Here is a 26,386-nt window from a genome sequence, read left to right as displayed (position 1 = left end):
TCAGACTTGTACTTCTCTACCAGCTCTCATTGTTCGTGATTTCTATCTGAGGCCGAGAGGTGGTGAAACGAGCCAGTAGGTCACTAAATTATAGTCCAAAACTTGTCTCTGCATTCCCTCGTGCATGAAGTAGATTTAAAATGGTGCCAAAGGCAGGCCTCCTAGTAAAAACTATTTTTTGAGGAAGCATGCGTGGTAAAGAATGCTGCAGTTTTTCTTCTGCCTTTGTTAAGAATTATCTGGTGAATTACGCAATAGGGCCAATGATTCAACTACAAAATGACATCTTTGTTATTTTTACGACGGGCACATTGCTTGCTCCAATGTGGGCTGCGCTTGAAAACAGCTAAGCGTGAACATTATTTGAGTAGTTGATGTACAGTCATTGGTGGTGTGGTCGCTCTTACCGGTTTCATGCCTCTCACTCATAAACATAACCCCACTAAGCCTTTTTTCGGCCCAGAATCCAGTGTGCTGTTATTACATTTCTCTCAGTGTCCTGTTTGTGAGTCGCAGGAAGGAAGTGTCATCCCTGCAGGGTAACTATTACCAGCTATTGCCGTGAACCCGACGGCGAACAATGCACATGACTCAAAAGATCCTTTTACAAAGCCAGTTAAAGGCGAGCTTTTGAAGTAGACGCCGCGCTTTCAGTATCAGTTACATGAGGGTTTCATGCCCTTCCACTCTCTAGCAAACCGTATGCCCCTGGTCTGTTTTTTTTCATTGTTTGCTAACACAAACACACAACTGTTTTCCACATCGTGACCCGTGGTGGTACAGTTGTAGAAACGATTTTTTCTTGTTTACTTGATAAGACTAAGAAACATAGACTAAGATTAAAGCGCTGTAGTAGCAGAAAGCTTGTATCAGGGTTAAGGCTTGTCTGTCTACCCTTTCGTACAGGTACATTAATGAGAATGCAAGCATATTCATCCACGTTCGATAAACCGACGCTTATCACGGAGAGCATGCTCTAACAGCAACAGTTAAGATAGGCTGGCGCAATATGTATTACGCCGGCGACATTCGCTATGTTTATTACATTTCACACTAGGCAGTTTTGAGTGTTTTGTCTTTTAGCGTAGAATGATTGCAACGTACAGACGAGTTCACCCAAAATATCTTGACGAAACAGTCTTGTGCTAGTATATTTCGAGAGCAACCGTGCCTTTAAAAAAAATTGAATGAGAGATGCTGGCTTACCACATTGTGCTCTGAAAGTCTAACGTTGCCTCAGTTTCGCACACCCTTGGTTGAGTAGATGAGGCAGACTGTATTGGTGAGGTTATATGTTTAACCTACTAGCTAATACTTTGCTGGAAGTGTGAAAATTGCATCAGACCCGACCTTACATTTGCCGCACTTTAAAGACTCTGCTCCCCACCCCCCTCCCGCTCTGGTCCCCGCCCCCCCACACTTCCCCTCCCACGGCCGCTCTTCCGCTTCCCATTCACACGCTCGCACATCAAAGGCTTCTGCTACCCCGTCAATGTGCTCCCGCCCCGCCCCCCCCCCCCCCCACAGCAATGCCAAGAGCTTGTTCTTCATTTCGCGGCCAATGCTAGTTTTAGCCCCCCGCATGCCACATCTGCGTAAGCATGGCTCCTGTTCTCTCTTCAGTCAGTTTCCTGTCTTTGCATACGTCTCCCTTGTTTTCTTCTTCCATTAGTTTCCTGCTCGTGTCAGCGCCCCTGTCTCGGAAGAAGGCAGGGAGGCATTCGGGCAGCTTTGTCAGCATACACCAACCAGGTTCGAGCACACTCACTCACCCTCACTCACTCACCCTCACTCACTCACCCTCACTCACTCACCCTCACTCACCCTCACCCTCACTCACCCTCACCCTCACTCACCCTCACTCACCCTCAACCCCTCACCCTCACCCACCCTCAACCCCTCACCCTCACTCACCCTCAACCCCTCACCCTCCCTCACTCACCCTCACTCACCCTCAACCCCTCAGCCTCACCCTCACTCACCCTCACCCTCAACCCCTCAGCCTCACCCTCACTCACCCTCAACCCCTCACCCTCACTCACCCTCACTCACCCTCAACCTCATGCTAAAGATTTACAAAAAAACCCATAAACAATTCTAAATGCACTAACTCTAATGCTGCGAGACCTATTGCATTTCTAATGCTTGTTTTGAGAATCTGGTCACCCTAACGGAAGGCCATGGGACACAGAGGAAAGCCAGGGTACAAAGTCTATGGGAACGGAGCAGAAACGACGGAATCCTTGCATGCAGTCATGTGTGGCCGGGTAAAATAATGTCTTTCCCAAGTGACTGTGCTCAGGTGTCCCCTTCCTTGGCAGACTCATCTGAAAGTTGTCCCTCCCCCAACTACCATTCCAGCTCATCAAATGCCGACTCCTCCCCGTCATCACGGACAGGTTTAGATGATATTGTGTATATGGCTCTCGCGCGCTGCCCGCCTAGTTAGACCCATGTATCTTAATCACTAACCACAGCCGAGGCGAGGCCCGCCATGACTGGGTGACACGCTGAGGCCCCGCACCAGGTGGAAGCGGAGCGCGGTTTTCTCGCACCACTGGAGCAAAGGATTAGCCCGTCAGACGCAGCGTTAATAGAAGCCCCGTCCCTGCAGACGCCGCCCCAGCCCCGTCCGCCCTCGGCCGCGGAGGCCCCTGCCCCCTGGGAATCGCCGGCTCCACTCGATTTCCGAGCAGGCGGCCAGCAGCACATCTGTGGATGTGATCTCCATCAACGGGGGACTAAAGGGCTGAAAATGTGCGGCTGCGTGCCGCGAGCACGCCCACTCGCGGGGCACCATCGGCCCCCGGCGCGCCGTTTGACCGCTGACACATTGTATTCTAAACAAAAAGCTTCACTAGGGGACTCTGGAGTTCAATTACTGCCCCGTAAAACGCAGGGCTGACCCGCTCTCAAAGTTGTCATAATACTGACTTGGTAACTGATTTCCTTTCTTAGAAACCGACTTGGGGTTGTTGTTTTTTTTCCCCACTTTTTTTTTAATTCAGCGTTGTGTTATGGAGCTTGGCCAATCTCCAAGCCCTTCTGTGTTTCTTTTTTTTTAATAGATATGAATAAGGGAGAAAACTGACTGAAGTAAGGAGCCATTGGCCTTGTATAGGGGCCTAAAAGTCCACAAACAGTAAAAATGTACCCACGGTGACGGTTTTACCAAGCAGAAAAACTGATATATTGTTATGCTAGTTCTGCAGTCAAAAGCTTAAAAACGGGGCCACAGCTTGTTTTGTGCGGCCAAATGTCAACGTGAAGTACAAGTCTTAGCGTCAACCTTTCGCTCCCCAAAATATATTTCCTATGATAAAACAGCTGGCCTTCAGCCCAGTATACTGGCACCTAAAGCATGCAGCGACGTTCAAAACTTACTTCCTGCCAGACTCGATAAATTTGTCGTATTCCACGGCCATCTTGCATGACAGGGCCTGGCGGCTGTGAGCAGACGAGCAGTTTGTGTTGATGACGTTTGCTGTAAAAAATAAACAACGAGGTTAGACAGTGGCTCCTAAATCACTTTTTTTAATAAGCCCAAATAAGATGGGCTTGAGTTCCCTCGCTCCCAGAAAAAGGCCTTTTTCCTACTATTAGCTTCAGTTGGGCTATCTTTGCCGCCCCCTGCTGGTGGCACCAGAAGGCAGCTACCTCAGCTTGCCTTACAAACTGCACTGGCAGCAGCTGTGAGCAGAGGCAGGCAGGTTCCCTACAGAGGTCTAAGCAAGTAGCTAATGCTCTGTGTCTTAATACCCTGCACAATCCTCAAACAGACACGTGCTGCTGGACTTAGAGGCCATATTCTCGGGGGTGGTGAGGGTATTTGGGGAATTCCCTCACTGCTGGAAAAAAGAACTTGTGCCAACAAAATCTGAAGCTCTTATGCCCCTAGGCCTGCCTTCATGCCATCCGACTGGGAGCCCTCCCGCGGTTAGCACGGAGTTTTGTGATAAATTGAGCCAGTTACTTAGTTTAATTATCAATGCAGCCAAGGAAAGAGAAGGCAGCTGTTTGAGGTAGGGTTACGGTACACAGACGGATTACAAAGAGGCGCGAGAGCACCGACAATGCTGGTGAGTGGTGGCCATCCCCAGAAAGGGTTAATTACTAGGCAGCCTCCTTCCCTTCCAGAGTGGTTGCTGGCTGGGCGTTGCCAGAACCCCGCCTCTATTCACGGTGGACTCTCCCAGCTGCGGCCACCTGTTACTTGGCTGCACCAACTCAAAGGGGGGATTGATTCAGGGTCTGAATGGGAATCATTTACATGGAGGAGAATAGGGGGACGTGACCGCAGGGAGGGGTGCTGGAACAGTGCTGGCATGCCCCCCAGATTTCAAGGAGGGCGCGGGGCCGCCAGCATGAGCTGCTAACTACACTGAACATTTAAAGGCAGCAGCTCCCCTCCCCGGGTCACTTCTCTATACTCTGGAAGAGGCCACAATAATTCCATGCGCCATGGCTGTTGGAGATGCTGAAACTGGACCACTGCTAGCTACCATAGCCGCCTCCCTGCACCAAGGCTGCCCTAGGGTGTGAAAGCAGACTGCCATTGGCATTATTAACTCCACTCCTGTGCCCAGGGCAGGCATAGTGTCCCATGGCAGCACCTGCTTCAGGGTACCTTGGAAGAGCCCTGCCCTGCTAGATAATTTGGCAAAATATCTCACACCCTAGGTGGCCTTGGAGAGGTTTCTCACATACAAGTCAAGAGTTGCAGGTCACATCACCACAGCCTCCTTACCCGTCTGCTTCTTCAGCTCCTCGTCATCCCCATCAGTGAAGATAAAAGTCTGAAAGATAAAAAAAAATAAGTTTTAACCATCTGGCCATAAACATGCTCTTTCACCCGAAGCACTAAATGCAGTAAAATGGAGGAATCAACTGAATGAGCCAAGCCTTTTTTCGGTTCTTTTTTTAGACGTGCTGTCTAATCTGTCTATACACCCTGTGAACCACCGAATTCACCTCCACACCATTCTATTACCGTCTGCACAACACCATCAGCCCTGCGTTAATGCCTCCCTGCCTCAAACCATTGCATTGGCTAGCTACACCAACGGTGTCCAACATAGGTCCAAGCCATTTCGGGTAAGCTACTGCGCTAATGAAATGCAGTTTATACCCATAGCATGAGCATATATCATGAATCTGGCACGCATCCGACCCTCCTAGACTCGCGTTGGACACCAAGCAATCACCTAAAACATACACTCATCACATTTCTTAGACCATTCGTTCGAGTTCAGTTGCAAATGCCATATTTCTGGGAGCGCGTGTTTTTAAGGTAACCTTCATGGACCCCCCAAAAAAATTATAATTTCAGCAGATAAACTCTGGTGCAAAAACTGACGCGTCCGGCTGACCGCGAGTCCACGCGGCCGTATGCCCAGCGCGCGGTTAACTGTGCACGCGGCAAACAGCAGCGCGCGCCCCGGCTGAAGCGCGTCTGATGCGCGCGATGAATAAGAGTTGGGCCGGGTTATTCACACCGCGTTATTGCACATTAAAGGCCCGGGCTTGGGTTTCACGCCTTTAGACTGCGAGGTCGGGCGCGCCGTGGGCCCCGCGCCTGGCGGGCCGTCTCCTATCACACTGAACGTGTTTGTTTAGCCGAAGGTCAGGCCGCAGCTGCCGCTTATCTCTGGCACGGGATCTACCTCAGACGACCTGCCAGGCTGCAGCTGGGCCGCGAGCGCCACCTGCCGGCCGAAGAGAGGAAGGGGCGAGGAAGGCACGAACTCCCGCCATCAAAACAAGGCCCCGGCCCGGGTACAGCCCGGCTGGGCCGTCCAGCAACTCCGCACAGCCACGTGTCTGACAGGCTGGACGGGCTGGGCCAGCCACGTGTCGGACTGAGCCCGACTTCACTACAGCAGACCGCCCTCGCTGGAAACAGCAGCTGAGCTTTGTTATAAGAATGTGTGTTTGTTTATACAGCGCCTCTGTTGTATCTATGCGCAGTAAAATGTTCCTAACGCCACGTTTCAAATAGTACTTAATTTACCGACCTCGGAAGGATGAAGGACGAAAGAGCCTAGCTGGGATTCCATTATGTGACCTACAGGTCACTGCAAATGTATGAAATCGGCTTTAACTTCCTCAGCCATCTTGCTGATTTCGGATTTTGGCATGTAGATTATGGATGCAATTGATGACGTTGCATGACGTCGTATAAAGAAACTTCCAATTGAACCGTGGAACTGCTGACGATTGTAGTCTATAGGTTTTTCTATAACCAATAGAATGTACATTGTTTTTTTTTCCTTCATAAAGATACAGCACACACACAATGCACATACGTAAATATCGAAAATACGAAAGCTGCAACTGATAATCAAATAAAAAAGTTGACTGACTGCAAGTGGAATTCCGACCAGAGTGTTTTGGGAACTTAGTCATAGCCAGAATCTGCGACAATGTGCCGATGAGGGGCTGCATGGCCGGGGTCGGTCGTGCTGCCATTCCTGATAGGCCTGCCACCTCTGCCAAGTACCAGAATTACTGCTGAGCCTCCACAAGGACCCCACACTCCCTCCCTGCACCAACCGCAGAGCTCTCTACCTGGCCCACCTGCCTATGGCATCACCCTCTTATTTACTCAGCTAATTCCAGGCAGATGTCGGCTGTCTTTGTGGTCATGTCTGTTTGCTGTGGATTTTGTGTGCCTTGGGGAAGGAGGGAGAAGGGGGCCTAAAAAAATAATAATACAAAAATGAATAATCTCGGCCAACAGGGTGCAAATAAAGCATGACAAAGGGGTGAGGCAGCTGCTCCAGGTAGGGACAAAAACTACAGAACACAAAAAAGAAATGCCATGGGAAGATAAATTACCGCCGCACTCGAGCCTGCTGCCTTACAAAAGGCGGCTTTTTGTTACGGCTCTTTAACCGAGGGGGTGCTGTGCAATGAGTTTTTTTCCCCTCCAACAAAAGGTTACGTCCTTTTGGCTGACTTTCCTCAAAGCAGCAGAGTTAAGCTGAATGCGCCCTCCCTCATTAGCATACAGCTGGCCTGGTTAACTCCGAGAGGTTGGGGCATAAAGAGAGGCGGCTGGATAAGGGCGCTCGTGTCCCTTTCTTTCCAATTCGCAGCCCTGAACCCCAGAGCAAAAAACAAAAACAAAAAACGTGACCGAGTTGAATAAAGGTGCCTCTTCACAGCTCATGCTTCATTCTTTTAAATATTAAAAATAAAAATAAATCGTGGGGGAGGGAAGGTGGATACACGAATTAAGATTTAAAAAAAAATACTTGGCCAAAAAAAAAGCGTTTAACCGAGAGGCGAATATGAGTGCGAGAGTGAAATGGCCTCTGCTTTAGTGAGATATATGAAATGAAAATAGAAGGGCACAATATATCCAAATCACTCATCCCTTCAAGAGCCTCAAATTCTGTATCGTTTCTACTCGTTAAGTTGCTGACCAGACACAGAGTTCCAAAACCTAGCTTCTCTGCTATACTCAGTGTGTGATCCTGGACAAATTGCTTGCATTTCAGTGCCACACTTAGTTATCAATCAAACTTGGCAGAGCTTAGAAACAGACGAAGCTTCCATACAATGAGCCAAAGGAAAACTGGTAATTTGCAATTCTGCTTAAGTCTTTGACTTCCACTGGAACTTGCCTAGTTCCGATGGACCATAGGAAGAGCCCAGCGGATAGGGCGACAGGAAAAGGACTAATTGACAGCTTAAGTCGGAGGAGCATCTGCCTTGTGGCCCATGCTCTGAAAATAGTAAGCATCTGATCCATGTCGTCTGTTTTCAGGATATAAATAGATTAAAGCGTCTTGTTTGTTATGGGCCTGCAGTGAAATTCTTCTGGTACAGATTGTCCCATCCGTGTCGCCACCGCCCGGACAGAGGAGACAATAGGACAGTTTCTGGCCCGGAGAAGCGCCCTGCTCACACTCGCAGGAAGGGCCGCCTCACCCCTTGGAAGGAGGCTCAGGAAGGCCGTAGCCTGCCCGCCTGCCTCCTTGCTGGGCAGGAAGGGCCCGGCCTGCACACGGCCATCTTATTAGAGCTATCTTAGCTCTCCAGGCCCCCTTTGCGCCCCCTTCCTGCCTCCCTGCAGGAACCTAGGCAGGAAATTCAATTCAAGCCAAACAATGACGGCCCTACTCCCCCACCTCACGTTTGTATGCGTCTGCATTTCATCCACGTGGGGTCTCGGTCCCGCGCTTGGATGGTGGCCAGTAAGTACTGTGGGGTCAGCGAGGATCCATGGTAGCTCTGAGGGGGTTGAGGGTACTAGGGGAGAAAGGGGCTAGTTCTTTCCATAAAGAATTAGACATAACCAATAACATATGTGTTTATGTTAGGCAACTCATAGCAGCATTGATTTGGAACAAGAATAGTTGCGCTAACAAAACCCACAGTACAAAGAGTATGGTGGATCTTGCATATCAGAATAGAAGCACTTTTAGTGACTGGTGATGAAAACCAAGTTCCCATAAATGAGTGCCTGTCCCACACGCTGGCACACCTGGAACCACCAAGCTCTGTGGGGAGGGGGAAGGAATGAGAGAGCTACAGACCCCCAACACAAACCAGTGTCGTCCAGTCTGCTGCATGAGGCCCACAATACCCAAGTTGAACACTACGTAGCTTACGTTTGGCAGGTTCAATCCTACACATCGTCGGTCCAAAAGTTAGGTCATGTTTATTGTGTATCACCACAGAAACCACCATCTCATGGCATGTGCCCCAGGTAGAAGTGGGCAATCGGCAGTATGCTCAAAATGTCCTCTGGCTGAAAAAAGTTCAATATATTTAAAGTTATGCCCCACGCTTTTCCACATAGATTATTGAAGTGATCATCCCCAAATTCCATGTGTGGCAGCCACACTCTCCCAGCTCAGATGTAGCCCCTGAAGGGAAGGAAAGCATGGGGACGTGCCGTCCTTATGCTGTGGAATGAAGTGTCAAGAGGACAGTGAGGCTGGTCAAACCACCAAGCAGAACTAGAGGCATGTTGCAATTGTGTCTCATGTCATTGGCCACTGAGACAGCTGCTGGAATGATGTCCACAGACATCCGAGAAAGCTCTGTAGAAACCAAGTCTACAAACTTTGAGGCTCTTGGTCTCACTATCCTGTGAAGGAAACTTTCACAGAATAAGGCACAGCATCAACCCCAGACATGGAGGTATTTGTGCTTCGAGATGTAGTGACCTGGGCATCACAGGACACTGGGTGACATTAGATCTTTAGTAGCAGGCAGGATTACTTCCTGTTTGCTGGTGGAAATGTGCTACGAAGACAAGGAACCCCTTTTCTAAACACCACTTCCCATACTACTGCCTGTAAGATCTTGTGGGATCAAGCCAGGCGGTCTGTTATACTGTCTCCCTCGGTAGGCCTCAGATGATGATAGTGAAAATGACAAAAGGGATATGGCAGGCAGGGAAAAGGAGCAGGTCTCTGGATGCCCAGCAAAACACTGCACACATGGATTTGCTCCACATCACAAGACACGTGACATCTTCAGAGGTTTCTGCCTTTAGAGGCTCATTTTCAGCCACCAGCCAGTGGTTGTAGATGTGCAGTTTGGGCTCTGAAGCACTGACCCCTTCTCGCTCATGCTCTAAAGGTCCACTATTGGACAAGGGAACGCACAGAGGCGGATCCTCCATGGGGGCGTTTGGGCGCCGCCCCACTACTTTCTCACCGTGCGAGAAGGCAGAAACAAATAGTAGAGAACTACCATTTGTTTCTGCCTTCTCGCACGGCGAGAAAGGATAAGTTCGAGTTCCTGCTCGAGACAGTGGGAGGGGTTACTCGAGGGAAGGGGGGAGTGGTTTTCCTCACTGTTGTAAATACAGTCTGTTTGACAGCCTGAGAGGCTGTCCAAACAGACAGTATTAACTGTATTCATAACAGCGGGGAAAGCCGCTCCCCCCTGCCCTCGGGTAACCCCTCCCACTCTCCCTGTTCTCTGTATGCTGCAGCATACAGAGAAATCACGTGGTGTTAGGGAAGCCGGCCGAACCAATTGCAGCGCTGTGCTGTGGTGGAGCCAGAGGGGAGGGAGGCTGCCTGGCTTCCTGCATGACGAGTCTGATGAGTCATGATGACGATTCCGAATTCAAGAACTGAACGGCGGCGGGAGTCGGAGCGGACTTGGAGGCGGGAAGCCGGAAAGTTAAGGTAAGTAGTAAAGTTTCTTGACTATTTGACTTATGACTGTTTTATTATGTATTGAAATGTCTTCCGACCTTTTCACATGAAGCGGGAGGCCCCTCTCCGTTTCCTGCCCTAGTGCCCTTTGATGCTCACTTTCCCTCCGTGTCCCTTCGACAGTCTGTGGAGAGAGAGAGAGGTGTCGGTGGCCAGGTGTGGATTAGGGCGTTATGCAGAGGGTTAGACATTGTCGGGTGTGCAGACTCTCTGATGAGTGTTACCACAGAGCCCTGTAAAGCTGCGACAGCTGTCATCACGCCCCGCCACTTTCAAATGTCACCAGCCGCGACTGGGAACGCACAGTGAGGCATCCAACCAAAGGACGAAATAACTATATTAGACACTATTGCTGCCTCTCTCCAGTCTTCCTCAGGTACCTGAAAGGAAGGACAAGTGGACCACTGGGTGGCAAATTAAATGAGTAAATGAAGAAAAGCAGGATGCCAGGTCATCAGCAAATGGCGAGTAGTAGATGCTCCTGTCAAAGGCCCTTCAATGGCAGAAACTAGGACAACTCTGACATGAGACCGGCTCAAGTTCTGCTTCATCACTGCTCTATATTTTGGGCCTGCTTGTGGCTTCACTTGTGCTTCTCTTCAAGGAAGCAGAAATATCAGGCCCAGTAAAGGCCCCCACCCCCACAGTGAGTCACGAAAGACAGGAAGCGAGCGCACACTGTGCCACTTCGGTCTCAAGAGGAAACGGCGCCTAAGCCACCTCCAAATCAGCTGATAACTCGTTTGCAACAGAGGCGTAGGACGTGCCTTTTCATTTTTAGAGCTTACATTTTGGATGGCAGCTCCTAGCAACCAAGTTTTGACACAGTTGAAGTCACAAATGTATCACCTTTATAGCATGTAAGCATAGTTATTCTGTATGTTGGGGTCAGCTGCTTAAAAACCCTGCTGGGCCATGTGTGTGGCTTGCTGAAAAGGCTGCATCAACAAAAATGTGAGAAAACAGGGCTTTCATTCTGATCAGCATGGGTCAGTGGGGTAAACGCATGTGCAGAAACACCACATCCTCGCAAATTAATGTATAGCCACGGCCATGGAATTATGCAATGTTGGCATAATTGCGGATTTGCCACTTAATTCATCAGCTGCAGCATAATCTGCAGATTTTAACAGAAAAAAATGCGTTTCTAGATCAAACCAATCAAACGCTGCTAAAAACGCTGCAACGTGTTGCCGTGCAGTGGAAGGCCCTTCCCAAAGGTTGACTGATCATCTTTCTATTGCTTACTGCTGTATTTGGGTGCATATGGCCATGTCTGAACTGCGGTGGCTGAGTGAGCTAAAGAATGGTGATGGATTAAACTCAGATCAGTTGACTGGGGGTGAGTGTTTGATTTGCTCAAACGCTCCGTCCATCATCCCCTTTTGTTTCGTATTTGGGTGTTCGGCTGGTCCAAACAAGGTGTCAACCTGAAAAAACGACAAAATAACGAGGTCATACTATCGTAAAAGGTGCTGCATAATTTAGTAAACCATAATTCCCGTGGGCCTAGGTATGTAGCAAATGATAAGGGTTCTAAAGGAAACTGCTGTGCTTCTTACTCTGCAGCAGGGGGCGCCGATGCACCGTCAGCAGACGGAGAATGTAAAACTAATGAGTAAGAGGACAGGTTGTTTTGCTCAATTACAAAGGCCCCTAGATGTGCACCTGTCCCCGGTTGGCCACAATATGTCCTAATTAACAGAGGAGCTGAATGCAAAGATGGCATCAGTGAAGTTCATGCACAGTGCTTCCTCCGAGGTATATTTTGGTGCACTTGTACTTAAAAGAAAATGAAATAAGCCAATTCTAAGGATACCTTTCTTGCACAGCTACCCAAAGCTACTGTCAGTTAGCTTAAACGTAGAGTCGTTTGCAGTCCAGCCAGTTTGGGTGGCAAGTTTGGTTCTTAAGATCATGAAGCAGAGGGAGGATGTTTGGTTCAGGGGTGTGCGTACGCTGCGGGAGGTGTCGCCTGAGGCAGGAATGAAACCAGTTCCAGCTTCCAAGTCACTCTCGGCCCAAACGCCATGGGTAGCCTGTCTAACCTGTCCACTCGCCCAGCGGGAAATTCAAACTAGAGGCGCAAGGTTGAGGAAACTGGTCGGTTGAGTTTCGGCTGGCTCTCTCGCTGGTGACCCCTGACATGTAAAGGAGGGGGAAGGGGTCATTGAGAGAGCCGCACGAAGCGCCCTCTGTGGCTACTGCAGAATGTTACGGGTTATGTGGTTAATAACACGTTGGGTGCTCTGCAGAAGAAAAAAAACTCCTCAAATGTGGATTATCTGAATTGCTGAATAGGCCTCTGGATATGTCGTCATAGCCAGTAACTTTTTTACATGCTGGGGATTTTTTAAAATTTTATTTTATGTTTGCATATTTGTTTTCTCTCTCGCTTAACTGCCTTTATTTATAAAGCAATGTTTTTCTGGCTTAGTCTTTAACACCAGATCTACTCTGAAAGCCTTGCTCAACAGTTGTGGTCCAAGGGAGGTAAGTCGGTCGCCATGTTCATCAATAACCAGGAAGCAGGTGGAGGCCTGTTCGACTCATCTGTCCCTGCTGTGACTGGCCAGCAGATGGCACTATTGCAATGGGGCGGTCAACGGTGCCCTGAAGGGGGTTACCGCAGTCCTTTATTAGATAACGGACCGCAGTGTCCACGGGGGCAATATAAACAAATCTAGGTGAAACACGGATTTATATCACCGAGCAATGGGGAGCCCGGAATAATGTACTGAAGGCGGTGCGGAGGTGTTGCCTTCCATCAAGGGAGCCCCCTATCTCCCCCTAGCCCCTCACATGTCTTTCATCCGAGCTGCCTTGCCTCAAAGCCAACACAGCGGCCCTCGCACACGCACCTTGTGTAAACTCACTGGCAGCTGACCCCGGACTCCCCAAACCTGCTCCGCCGCACACGACAGGGGGAGGCGGGGCGCGCACAGGTGCTTCCCGTTCACCCGAGCACGGCCAGGAGTGCTCCCAACCAGTTCTGTCCAGCCTGGCACCTGTGTTTGGAGTGTAAACTCGCTGGCGGCAGCGTGGGCTCTGTTGACTGTACACAGAGCAGCACGTCAGGGGCATGCTGGCAGAAGGCACACCCACATGGAGAGCCCGGCCTAGGTCGGGGAGGGAACGCGAGGGGTGCCTTGCGTCCCAAAGCACCCCACCTCACGTACACTTAGTTAAACAATGCGTCATTTGAGGGGTCTCATCAAACCAGAGTTTCGGCTGAACATATGCCACATGGCTACAATATTGCCACAGCGACGGTACACCGAAGCCCCGGAGGCCACCCCCTTTTCAACTTTGAAGAATTTAGGGTAAACGGGCCTCTTTTCAACACCAAGCAACACAGAAAGCTGCAGTATGTGCATTCCTTTTCAAATAAAACTGCATATGCCCATTTACATCACCAGACCGTAGGACTGCCCAGGCTGCAAGGATGTCATTGGTGCTAATCAGGGCCAATAGAATCGGGCCTTTTGTTTTGTAGAGCTTCTATCGGCGTTCTGAGTGACGTCATGGACAACTAGTTGTCTATTTGATGTGCTCAGAACCCCTTGGTGAAAAACGTCACCGTAATTCACTGTTACCATCTATAATTACATCTAAAGTTGCTGGAATCATGACAAATGGTGCTTCCTTGTCTTGTGCAATAACTTTCATTTCTGGGCAGCCGCATAATTGCAGGGGTCCTGGTTGATACTGCACACAAAGAGAAAGCGCCCACCTACTGCTGGTAGCAAATAACAGCTATAATCCTTTCACACCACAAATGCTGAGGAATTCGCGCTGTATAAAGCAACAAAAAAAATGCATTTAGGGTGTGATGTACCTATAACTCGTTCCCGGGTGCACTGCACCTGCTGCACGATTGGTAAGGAACGTGGTTACGCTGCCGCCGGGAGCTATCCCCACCATGTAGACCATATGACTAGAACAGGCATCAGCTCTGTTGACCTCTCCACATCCACCCGGCTAGAGATGTCACTGAAGGGCCACCGTAGACGAGCGAGGCTATAATTAGCCGTGCTAGAAACAATGGCCCGGCGGACACAGGAAGTAGGAGCCGGGGTGTGCGCGGAGGAAGGGCCCCTCCGGACAATGGCTATTCTTCCCCAGCACTGCCCACCGGCAGGCCTTTGTCTGCGGCTGGCATCACCGAGGCCTGTTACCCCAAGCCGGGAGCCCGTCGCCGCGCTGTAGAAACAATTTACACTTCCCGGCTGGTTGCCAAACACCGCTCACAGCGCGCCGAGGGTGGGGGCCCGTTTTCAAGGTGGGGTGGGCGGTAAACGCCGGTGTATTTACTATCCACAAGCGCGGCAGGTTTACTGTAAATGGCGCCGCGCCCTCCAGCTTTGGCACAAACTCGCGTTTTGAAAGATTTTCTGTTGACAAAACAATACAGAGCAAAAACAATGGGAACATGCAGGGCCCGGTCCAGGGAGGGGATAGAGACCTATCCCGGAAGAAAAAGGCCCCTTCAGCACATGTCCCTGCCATTCATGCTTAGAGCAGCGTGGACCAGCCCTCACACCACCAGCAGGCTTTAGCTGCTATCGAGGGTGTCCTTACAGGGGGTAACAATACACCTGTGGCTTAGAGCAACCGATCCACTCCACCCTCAACCACTACAAGGGTCCAGAAGACCTCCACCCCCAATCAAAAGCCTCAGACCGAGGGAGGTCCTGGCAGGACCCATGAGGGGATTGTGACGTGTGCGATAATGGGAGGCTGAGAACGGAGTGATGGGATTATACCTGATGGGCTCACAGTTCACACCGGAAGGATATTCAAAGACTGGAAAAGGTCACTGGTTGCACTAGTCGTAGCACCACTGGTCCGCACAAGGCCCACCTGGCTTCTAAAACAAACACAAACACTGCTTGTTTTTATTGCTGAGTGCTGTCCAGTGGTGGGGCCTTCCATGGGGTGGTGCTGGAGCCGGGGTGCACTGCCAGCTTGTGGTGGGGGCTCCCCAGTGCATTGGGTGTGTTCTACAGAGTGGAAGATGGTTAAGGTCCGAGAGTAGGGACCTCTCAACACTACAACCTGTCTGGACTCTTCCTGTGGCCTACCGTGGTCCTCATAACACTGTGGAGCGATAGGTGGGTGGTGGTAGAGGTTGGGGACATCCTGGTTCTGACTCCATACAACCCCTGCCCCAGTGTACCCAGAGGAAGCTGGGTTGAGGGGCGTCCATTGATGGGTGCCTAGGTGGGCTCCCACAATGCGGGGTACAGATGCGGACTGTCCGTGCTCCAGCTGTGGTAGTGTTCAGTGTAGTTAGGGTAGACTAGCTTACAGCTGGGCTCTGACTCCATACAACCCTTGCCCCAGTGTACCCAGAGGAAGCTGGGATGAGGGGCGTCCATTGATGGGTGCCTAGGTGGGCTCCCACAATGCGGGGTACAGATGCGGACTGTCCGTGCTCCAGCTGTGGTAGTGTTCAGTGTAGTTAGGGTAGACTAGCTTACAGCTGGGCTCTGACTCCATACAACCCTTGCCCCAGTGTACCCAGAGGAAGCTGGGATGAGGGGCGTCCATTGATGGGTGCCTAGCTGGGCTTCCACAATGCGGGGTACAGATGCGGACTGTCCGTGCTCCTGTTGTGGTAGTGTTCAGTGTAGTTAGGGTAGACTAGCTTACAGCTGGGCTCTGACTCCATACAACCCATGCCCCAGTGTACCCAGAGGAAGCTGGGATGAGGGGCGTCCATTGATGGGTGCCTAGCTGGGCTTCCACAATGCGGGGTACAGATGCGGACTGTCCGTGCTCCTGTTGTGGTAGTGTTCAGTGTAGTTAGGGTAGACTAGCTTACAGCTGGGCTCTGACTCCATACAACCCATGCCCCAGTGTACCCAGAGGAAGCTGGGATGAGGGGCGTCCATTGATGGGTGCCTAGCTGGGCTTCCACAATGCGGGGTACAGGTGAGGACTGTCCGACTGGATTACACATGGGCGGCGGGCAGCTGCAGCAGTTACTGGATACGTATCAGTATCCAGGGTCGGGGGTAGGTGGATCAGGACTGATCAAATACCATCTTTTTTTAAGCTTCGTAGACTGGATGTTAAAATGTATTCTCGGCCGACAGGTGGACCAAGGCGGTTTGGGCACATGTAAGGTCGAATTCACATTCTGAATAACTGGGCATGGACAGGAAGACCATTTTCAGCTGGCTCTGAGACCGACCACAGCACCTGGAGCCCAGGACAGGCTTAGAGCAGGGTCAGTACAGGCCAGGGGCGTGGCTAAGGCCAGCCTGTGGGGCAATCTAATGGGATCGAACAGGCCACGGTTTTCACTTAATGAAAAGCACTGATCAAAGTCGGAAAGGACGCAGGAGAACGGGGCGGGAGCCACCTAAGGCCTGAGTGTGCATCAAACTAAGATCTCCACATACCACGGCCTTTAGTTCCCGAGCCAGGGAGATTTCAGAAGCAAATACAATGCCCAGTCGCCCAGAAGAATGCCTGGTCGCCCAGAAGCCAACAAAGGCTGTCAGGGCACCTTCTCGAGCGAAGACAGATCTCGCGGCTCGGCCGGACAGGTCAGGGTGGGACGCGTCCATTCCCACAGCCTCCTCGGAGCGCCCCTCGGTTTAGAACCACGGGGAGTTCCGTCAACATCAGCTTCCTCTCAAACGGCTGTCCGTCAAGTGGCGGCACTTGGGGTGTCACTGAAAAGGCTGTCAAAGGAGCCGGGGAGCGGAGGCCCACGCCGCCCTCATCTCTAGGCAACCTGACCTGGACGCAGCGGCTGGGGCTCCCGCGTTCCCATGGAAAGCCCCCCACACAAGGGCTGGGAAGCCTTTCTATGGGCCGGAGAAAGGGGGCTTTGTTAGCGTGCGCTTGGGGACAGCGTGAGAGCACAGGCTCGGCCTCTGGGAACTCAAACATCCCAGGCGGACACGGGCGAGACAAAAAGCACCTCGAAGAAAGCACCAGCGCCTTCCCATGGATGTCACTAAGAATGCGCGGAGCATCCCTCTGTCCGAGGTCCCTTCCCCCTTCGTCTGGAAGGATGGCACTCGTAAAAGAGGCCAAGGGGCTGGTCGGAGGAGGGTTCCCTTTATTTGTGGTCAGTGAGCAGGCTTTGGAGGTGGGTGGGGATTGCAGGTTGGTCTTGTGGGGGATCAAGCACTGGTACATCCATACAACGGGTCCCCGTGGCACCCTGATGGACATGCCAGGGTTGATTGGCACCCGTAGCTCCCCAAATACAACAGATCAGAAGGCGCTCGGTGCGTGGCATCTGGAAGGTGCAGACCGTGGCGTGCACACATTTCATATCCTACAGATGCAGGGTCAATTTTACACCCTTCAGTTGCACCTGACAAACAAATGGGGCTGCAGGGTAAGGGGGTCTCATTGCAAAGGGAAGTGCAGCAGCCAGGATGTGACGTACTGGTCCCGCGCTTCCCCTCCTGACACAGTGCTTACTGGCGCCACCTCAGTTGGGTCGGCCATCGCTTTAGCCTTCTAGTGTCAGGCTCAGAGTCTCTGCCAGGCCTCCACCGTGCAGGCGGCTTACATCATGTATTAGCCTGGGATGTTGTACGCCCGGGTAAAGGGCACCCTGCTTTGCCACTTAAGGCCCAGTCTTCTGATGGACCAATAAAAGAGGGTCTGCTTCTGCAAAGGCATGTCAGAGATGGCAAACTGTTCTGGAAACTATGGACTAGAAGCCAGCTCCGCGAAGGCAGACGCAGGCTAGCCACAAGCCCTGGTCGCAGTTAGGGGCAAGTTCTATGGAGTTATGACACAACCGCGTTCACTTGAAGCGCTGAATTTATAGCGCCAAGAGGCATAGTTCCTCAACCGCACACAATTACTGGAAACCCATCACCTTGTTCAGTGTGATCGAGCCATATACTGGTTGCCAATAACTGACGTGGGACACGGTCTGTATAGCTCCCCCATGATGGACGACTAGAGACCCCCAATACACGCAGCATAAGGATGCTGAATGCAGATCCAAATAAACAACTGATTAGCATGTCTGGTAAGCCAAGGAAGGGGGGGCGGCGACATCAGCACATGCTTTCCTCCGGGGCGCCACCATGAGAACAGGCCCCCACCCCTTGGAGCAGCCCATTATGCTAAGGAGCCCTGTCCTTGTTCCCCGGCTGACAGGCCCAGCACAGCGACACAAATCGCATTTCACGCTGCACTGCACCCGCAAGCTGCGGAGAAAGGGGGGAGGGAATAAACAGGCATCTGCCTGCCCAACACTGCGCCTCATTAATGCGCCGTGAGTTACCCATCGCTGGGACCAGGCCCGATGCATTCACCCATGATGGGGGAGGATGGCTGGAGGAGTGCGAGGCATGACCCGCATCTTAAGCATTCACTAGGGGCTTCTGTGGAGAAACAGTCTGTTCTCCTTTTCTACACTAAAAACTCTGGGGTCAGTTTTAACACTAGCACGCTGACTTGTGGCACACACAATGCCTCACAGCATCTGTATTACCTGCACTAAGACGATGTGCTCCAGTGACGATGCTACCCGTAGAACTAGAAAAACAAGAGTCCCAAGACAGTTTACACAGCGCATGGTGTGATCCTGGGCAAACAGCTACCCCGGGAGCAGCGTTAGCATAAAAAGCGAATCCACCTCTTATCTTATTTATCAGGAAGAATCTCGATGCACCCTATGGACTCAATTATGAGGAAGCGCCTTGAGCAGGAAAAGCTTGCAAACGTCTTAGCATCAAGCGCTCAGTTGACTGTCACCATCACCGCAGGGGCCTCTATCTTCAGAGCTGCTCTTCATGTGGCCCCACATTCAATGTGGGATTAAAACAATCAGCACTCTGATGCACGCACTTGTTGGCCAATTACCTGTTCACGTATTGTCCCCTTAAGTCCACCTAAATTGCAAGGGACAGTGGACACAGTACTCTACCGGCCAGTCTATGCAAATTTGGATTTTCTGGATTCCTGCCTTCTCTGGGGATATGGACTTGAATGGTCATTTTAACCAGTCTTTGCTGGGAAGCGCTGTACTCAAGGCGCTTCCCTTGGCATACTCCGTTGTCTCTGGAGCCCAGTGCACTCGCTGGTGGGGGATTGTAGTGGAGGGGAGGAGGCGCCACGGGATGTGAGCAACCGAATACGAGTTTCCCTGAAGGGGAAAGAATGCCTTTAATCCTGTCATTGAATCCGGGCTGCGGTTCCAGTGGGGGTGGGGAGGATAGCGTCTACCCATAGGGACTGGACCACTGTAGAAAGAAATGGGCAACTTGTGTTTCACGTTAGCCGGCCCCCTCCTTCAATGGCAACAGCGGGGCCCATCTCTCTGGTAGGCACCCGCTTTGAAGTGCGGAAAACGCTAGCCACGGGCAGGGGCTGTGTGTAAAAGGTTATATTTCAAGAGCGCAGCAATTCAGATGATTCAACAAAAGCCACACACTGCGGAGGAAATGAGGACTCGCCGCCGGTCCCCGAGGCGATTGGAGGTTTCTGAGGTGGCGTCTTGTGGTGAAAGGGTGAGAAGCGAAGATCCCAGACATGCACCGGGAGCCGACTCTCCCACAGTCATCTACCGACACGGGGTCGTGGGCAGGCGCCACCCCCGCCCTGGCTCTCCACCCACACTCTCCATGCACACAGCCCCGCAAAAAGTAAAACGTTCCAAATGGCCTTTCTTGAGATAGGATAACAAATATATCACGCACCAGAATTGTGAACCTAGCACACACTGGTTATGGATGGGAACTGGCAATGGTGACAGTCGTGCAAGCGTGTCATTCACTGCCACCTCAATGCTGGGTGTTTTCTAACTTCCCAGCATTTCACACTTAGGTAAAGGGGTCGCGCAGTCTGCTATTCGCTTTGCGTAGCGCCCAGAAGCTCATACTGGAGGGCGCTGCAAAGGAACCCCGTGTTGCATCACTTGACGGAGAGAACTGCACACTTCACACAAACGGAAGTCTAACTCGTTCACCCCCCAACACGGCAAGCGGAGGATGGAGTGGGAGGCAGTCACACCAGGACGCCATGGTCCATGGGCAGAGTGTCACTCAGAGCACCTCCGGCGTGCGCGGCAACGGGGAGGGCGAAAGTGCTATTGGGAATGAGAGCACCACTGGTAAGTAACTTCTGCATTTCACACTGGTGCGCTGCACGCGACCGACGCACGCCTATTTTGGAAAGTCACAGATTGGCCCCTGACCCGCTGTCACCGGCATCTACATCTTGGTGCATGCATACACTGACATGCCTATTAACCCTGCTCCGTGCCCACCTTTATCCCCCTTACCACCCGCTCCACTGAGTCAAGTTCCACATGTCCCGTTACATTACACTTCTGGTGTCAACTTTCACAACCATTGAACTCCTTCCCACCACTGCAAACTGGGCTACCCTCGGCCCTGGGGCCCTCACTACCCATATGCCACTGACACTGCACGTGGCCAACTTAGCTAAGGGTTTTTTGCAGCAACGTGTGAACATTTTGTGGGAAAAGAGTAAAAATGACATCGGTAACCCATACATTTGCAAAAAGTGGAAGAGGAACATGAAAAAAGCGGAAAACTGGCAAAATGACAGATGCTGTCGGAATACATCAAGAGGGACCCCTGGTAATCGCGGTAGGTTCTAGCGATCCATTCACATACTTGACCCCACTGCCCACCCCCATACACCTGCTCGCAGGGACCCCCCTCACCTGCTCCTTGCTGCGGGACACCCAGGTCTCCATGAGCAGGTCCAGCCGGGAGCGGTGGAACTTGCTGGTGGTCTTGACGGCGATGAACACGTCCTGCGGTCCGATCTCCTCCAGGACGGGCCGGGGGCTCTCGGGGGCCGCGGGCTCCACGTCCCGCCTGACCCGCCGCAGGGTGCTGATGTACGCCGAGAAGGTCTGCGGGGCGGCCGCCTGCGGGGCCGCGAAGCTCCGCCGCCGGTGCTCCACCATGAGGACGACCAGGGCGCAGAGGAGCAGCGAGCCCAGGAGGGCGAGCAGCAGCCCGCGGCCGCAGGAGGCCATGGCTCGGAGGCTGGCAGGTCCTGTACGGGGATGGCAGCGGAGATCCTACAATCCCAGCCCTTGATTGGCTCCTAGTGCTCTGACCTTTCACCTTAACGTCCACTGTGACCAATCACCCAACTGTCACCTTCCTCTCAGTGCGCTCAACGGCAATGCCACTCTCTGCTGGCAGCCGGGCATTATAAAACCTCCCCTGCGGGAGACCACGCCCCCCGCGCAAACCACGCCCACCGCGCCGGCATTATGCTAAATATTAAGCACGAGGGCTGTTGAAACGCGCTCTAATGGGCGGGGCTTCGTGCCGGACTGTCTTGTGGGCGTCTTCTGGTTGCTGTACAGTGCTGTCAGGGGGCGTGGTTACGATGAAGGCTGACCATTTGTAAGGCGGAGTTGGAGAGCGCGACGGTGGGCGTGGCTCCGGTCTGCCACCGGCCTTCCGTTTACTTGTCACACGTGCCAGGCTGCTCTGCGGGGGGCAGAGAGGAGGATTCCTAGCGAGCCCCGGCCGTGCCCTGCAGGCGGCTTCTGACAGCCCGGGAGAAGAGCGCGGGAGCCGCGCACAAGGCGTGGAGGGTGGGGGCAGTTCACAAGCACCGCAGGGCAGGCTGTACGTGTGTTATAGCATAGACCGAAGTACACGTATATGCACATACTTCAGGAGTGCATCGCTGCATGATGTATGTATGGATGGTGCAGTAGGGGTGCACGTCTCTAGACTACATATCGATGCACCTCTTCTTTGCAGATTGATTGGCTATTTGAAGAGGCTACCAATTGTGCAACAGGTGCAGGGGCACCGTTGCACAGAAGCCCACTGAAGTATGTTTCTAGTTGTATTTATGAGCCCTTTCCGCAGTAATAGGTTTGGAGGGGGAGGGGTGCATTTGCCATGCTTTTACCCAGGCCATTGCACCCTTGGTACGCCACTGCTTGTGTGTGCACATTGCTGCCAGTGGGGTGCGTAGTGCAATAGCGACGCGCTGAGTAAATTGCTTGCTGTGGATGTATTGTGCAGGGGCGCTGTACTGCAGGGGGGGGGGGGGGGGGGGTTATACGATATAGCTGAGCGACACTCCTGGGTTGAACCCTTTCCAATTTTCATGGGGCAGTGCACACTTTTGAAACAACTGCCGCTTCTTTCGGCATTTGCATTATCCCATTTAGGTCAGATTGTCCATAAAATAATAAAAGGTACCCTATAAAAACGTTAGCCCCTTTAACCCCTTTTCTGCCTTGCAGCGCGTGCATCTATGAGAGATCCGTGTTGCATTGCAGATTCTATGCCACAAGTGTATGTATACAGTGCAGGCCTGCACCCAGGCAGTTTGTGCACAGTTAAGCAGTGCTGCGTGTTCCTACTGAATACTTCTGTTCCGTACTGGCGCAGCCTGTGTGTTCATAACACTGCAGAGCAGTGCTGTAATGTAAAATGATGCCCCCCCCCCCCCTTTACAGAATGTGAAGAAGCCCCTTGAGCCCCCCCACATCTCAGATATGAATTTGCCTTGGCAAAAGGGAGCCGCTCTGTAAGATTTGGGGACCCCCTGCGTTACGCCCCTAGTGTAGGACTAAATCGACAGCAGGGTAAACACACAGCACTGTCAGCAGTCTGCACAACAGCCTGACTGTACGCACATAATGCAACAAGGCTGCCCTGCGGGCGGGGTGTCTATAGTACTGAATAGCTCGACCCCACATGGCACAGAAATGTTCCATTACCGAATTCACCATGGGCCATATGGTGCAAAACTGCAAGTGATGCAGCTGAACCTATAAATAAAGTGGACGTATACAAAAAATGAACATAATTTCCCATCTCACTGGAAAGTTTTGCTTCATTTAGAAAAATAACATTTAATTTTACGTTTTCTTATTGTTTACATTTTCATTCGATATTTATGGAGGCATGAATATCTTTTAAGTGTTTAGGACCTCCCTGCCCTGCTTGTGTGTGCATAGCTCATCAAGGGAGTACTTGAGAATAGCTGCATAGTAGAGAAGTTCTAGATTACAGACTGTGGAGCACAGCCAAGCCGTGCTGCACCGGAGGCTGCAGCAGAGAATCCACAGCTTGGCAATGAAACGCTGCATGCAAGTAAGGCTGCAGTGCACGCACGTGCGCAACACAGGTGTGCACTGCATTGCTGTGCACCTGCACATGCGCAATGCTCCGGAGCATGGCAGTGCGCACAGTACAGCACGGACGAGTGCTGTTTAGATTATTGCATTAGCCTGATGCTGCATCTCTTAGAAATCAGAACAGGGCCACTTATTCCTGTGACAACTAAAATTACACGCTCTGAAATGCTTTATTTGCGGGGACCTCTTTCCATGCTAGTTCCTCATAGCCACTGTGTCATGAGCCTCAGTGCAAGCAAGAAAACGGCCCCCCTGGCTGATGTTTGAACTGGGAAATCCAGCAATAATCAGGGTTCACTGGGCACCTCGGGCCTCCGGTGCCACTGCCCCTGCTGCATCAATGGAACATACGCCCATGCACACAGCCACGCCCCTGGTTTGAACCTCAAAACAATTTAGATATGTGAAGCTTGAAATTAATTAATAGACTTATCCAAGAAGCGGCGAAGCTTTCTACTGTGGTTTGCAGCTGAGGTGCTCCTACCCTATACAGCAGTCTCCAGAACATCTGGAAAATAGAAACCAACTTCCTTCTTGGTGCCTGAATAGTGATTGATGTTGTGATCAGCCAGCTCAATCACACTATTGGACAAGTCTCAAAAATACGGAAATTTGACCTGCCGGTTAACAAACATCTCTGCAGCACGCACTCAACCCACTGAGTTGTCCAGATGGATATTGTAATTGTAATTGCATTTATATAGCGCTTACTACCCCTGACAAGGCAAATACCTTTACAGCGACTAGCACACTACTCTGGAACCAAAAGTTAGTGGTTAATCCAGTGGTTAAATGTTGGTTATTACGATTAGTCGTGTGCTCTCAAGGAAAACAAAACATGGCATGCGTTTACTCCAGTTACTTTGTGGTAGATGACATTGATACCAGTTAGGTGTGATCATTAACCCCTTCCATGCTCGTGACGGAACCGTTCCGTCACGAGCCTCGGGTGGGCTGTGCTGGTGACGGAACGGTTCCGTCACGGCCGCCGCGCCGCGCCTGCGCGGTGCGAATTCCGCGCCTGCGCTAACGTTCTCTAGCGCGGGCGGGGCAGTGACAGAACCGTTCCGTCACAAGCACAGCTCACCCGCGTGCCGTGACGGAGCGGTTCCGTCATGAGCACGGGACCGCCGCGCGGCCCCCCCACTCCCTTAGCACTGCGGCGGAATAGCCGCAGCAGTGAAGGGGTTAATGGGCCTTTGTGGATTCAGGTTAAGGGCTGGTGAGATAGATAGGCTGGCGGAAATTAAGCAATGTTAGGTTGCAGGGACAGAGCCTTAAAGCAGGAGATGGTAAGATCTATGAAATTAGATGTCAGCCTTTCGCAGAAATATAATAAAAGAGAATGAGGCAGACAGACATGGCACTGAGAGGACGCTATACTCAGAAATGGAAAGCATGCAGAGAATGAAAGGGAAGAAGAGGGTCACTCTGAATAAAGAAAGAAGAGGAATCAAGCCCAAATGAATCAAGTGGAATTAAGTCATATTCAGTTTTTTCATGTAGGGTTTTATGGCTATAGTGGAGGGTGACTTTCTGAGATTGCAAGCAATCTAAGGATGTAAGCTGTAGCAAGAAAAAATTATACATAGTGCTCCATATCTGTGGTAGCCTAAAACATGCAAGTTCGAGAGTACCCAAAACGTAAACATTAAGACTCTAGCCAGTTATGTGCCACCCTAAGACAGCTCTCTTAATCAGTCTGGAGTGTGCCGGCCTTGGTATAGGGTCTGTACTCTGCACAATGCCAATGTATAGTTTATAAACCTAAGTAACAACACATACGGAGAGAATAGGGTCCAAGGGAAATATTTAAAGACCCAGACACAGTTATAACCCCTAAAGCAGTACACTATATATTAATAATAACTGTGGGTCTAAAGAAACTCAGAACTCTGTGTTCAGAGTGTGTCTAGTCTACTACAAGATATGTTTGGACCCATCACTGTGCGATATGGATACCCATCAGTTACGCATTCTGGACCGCCCTTCTTGTCATCATTTGGGCCAGTCTCACCAAGTGGTATGTCCACAACGCACAACAAGTACACTTAGATAGTGGTAACTGAAAAGCAGTGCACAAAAAAATAAGTGAAAGTGTGTAGTTAAAAATGGATAGTGGGTGCAGAAATGACTTTAATGAAAGGCAATCCACTTCCAAGATTAAAAAGTGCAAAATAACAGTAGTTTTAAACAAATATCTACTGCATGTATGGAAAGGTCGACATGTTTCTGCAGTTAACAGATACTTAGTGTATCACCTACTTCTTCAGGACCAAGAATACATTTTGCTACTGCCTAAAAAGGTGCGTGTGTGCATAATAGAAATTAAATAAATATTGGGATATCACCTGAGTAGGCCCTCTCAATGCTCCTGTTTAGTAGAAGCTGATTTCCACAAACGAGAGGAATCATGTGCAGACGACACATATAAAAGAAAACAGAGAAAATGGGACAACACATTAATGGAAGTTATCACTCCTGAGTTTTAACAGTTGAAATTACTTGTGTACTTGTATGTCTCAAGTACATTACCCAACCATTTATTATTTAGATGTGCCTCTCACTCACCTAGAGTTTGAGGGACCGGCGCCGCTCCTCACCTGGCCACAGCTCAGGAAATAGGGGCACCGCTCTATTTTAAAACCACAAAAATAATAGTGAAAATCCTCATAGCAACCGCCAAATCACAGTCACAGATCCGTCAACTTGTTACAATTATCCTGTGTACAATGGTAATGAACACATCTTATTGTGCCTTACACTCGTTCTGTTTTGTCAGAGTGCTCACTAGATGTGTTCCAACCAACAGGAAAACAATTCTATCCATTGCGGGTAGAGTAGTATTGTTTTAGATGTTAAAAACGCCTACTGCCGAACAGGTATCTAAGGATATTAATATTACAGCGACGCTGCAAAGATCAGCTCAAGCGCACAATACCAGCGAGGATTAGCGCGCAATCCAGTTTCCGACGGCGATTTTAAGCATACCTTTCCGTCGGTACTCCAGTCAGGCATCTGCGCTGTTCGGGGAGGCACCGGGAAATGTTTACACGCCGTATGT

At 51.0% G+C, this 26,386-nt stretch overlaps 1 protein-coding gene across 1 annotated transcript in view; it reads right to left on the bottom strand.

Moving 5' to 3' along the window:
* The window catches only part of LFNG (LFNG O-fucosylpeptide 3-beta-N-acetylglucosaminyltransferase), a 34,651-nt gene extending 13,311 nt beyond the window's left edge, over positions 1 to 21,340 (bottom strand). The window contains exons 1-3 of the mRNA XM_086940628.1: positions 20,863 to 21,340; positions 4,748 to 4,796; positions 3,385 to 3,484 (exon numbers count right to left, since the gene is read on the bottom strand). Coding sequence (XP_086796754.1) covers positions 3,385 to 3,484; positions 4,748 to 4,796; positions 20,863 to 21,183 — 470 coding nt within the window. The 5' untranslated portion in view covers positions 21,184 to 21,340. The remainder of the gene's footprint in view (positions 1 to 3,384; positions 3,485 to 4,747; positions 4,797 to 20,862) is intronic.
* Between the last annotated feature and the right edge of the window lie 5,046 nt (positions 21,341 to 26,386).

The sequence above is a fragment of the Lissotriton vulgaris genome, chromosome 10 (assembly GCF_964263255.1).
Source record: "Lissotriton vulgaris chromosome 10, aLisVul1.2, whole genome shotgun sequence".
NCBI classification, from domain to species: domain Eukaryota; kingdom Metazoa; phylum Chordata; class Amphibia; order Caudata; family Salamandridae; genus Lissotriton; species Lissotriton vulgaris.
This window is presented reverse-complemented; position numbering and strand designations above follow the sequence as displayed.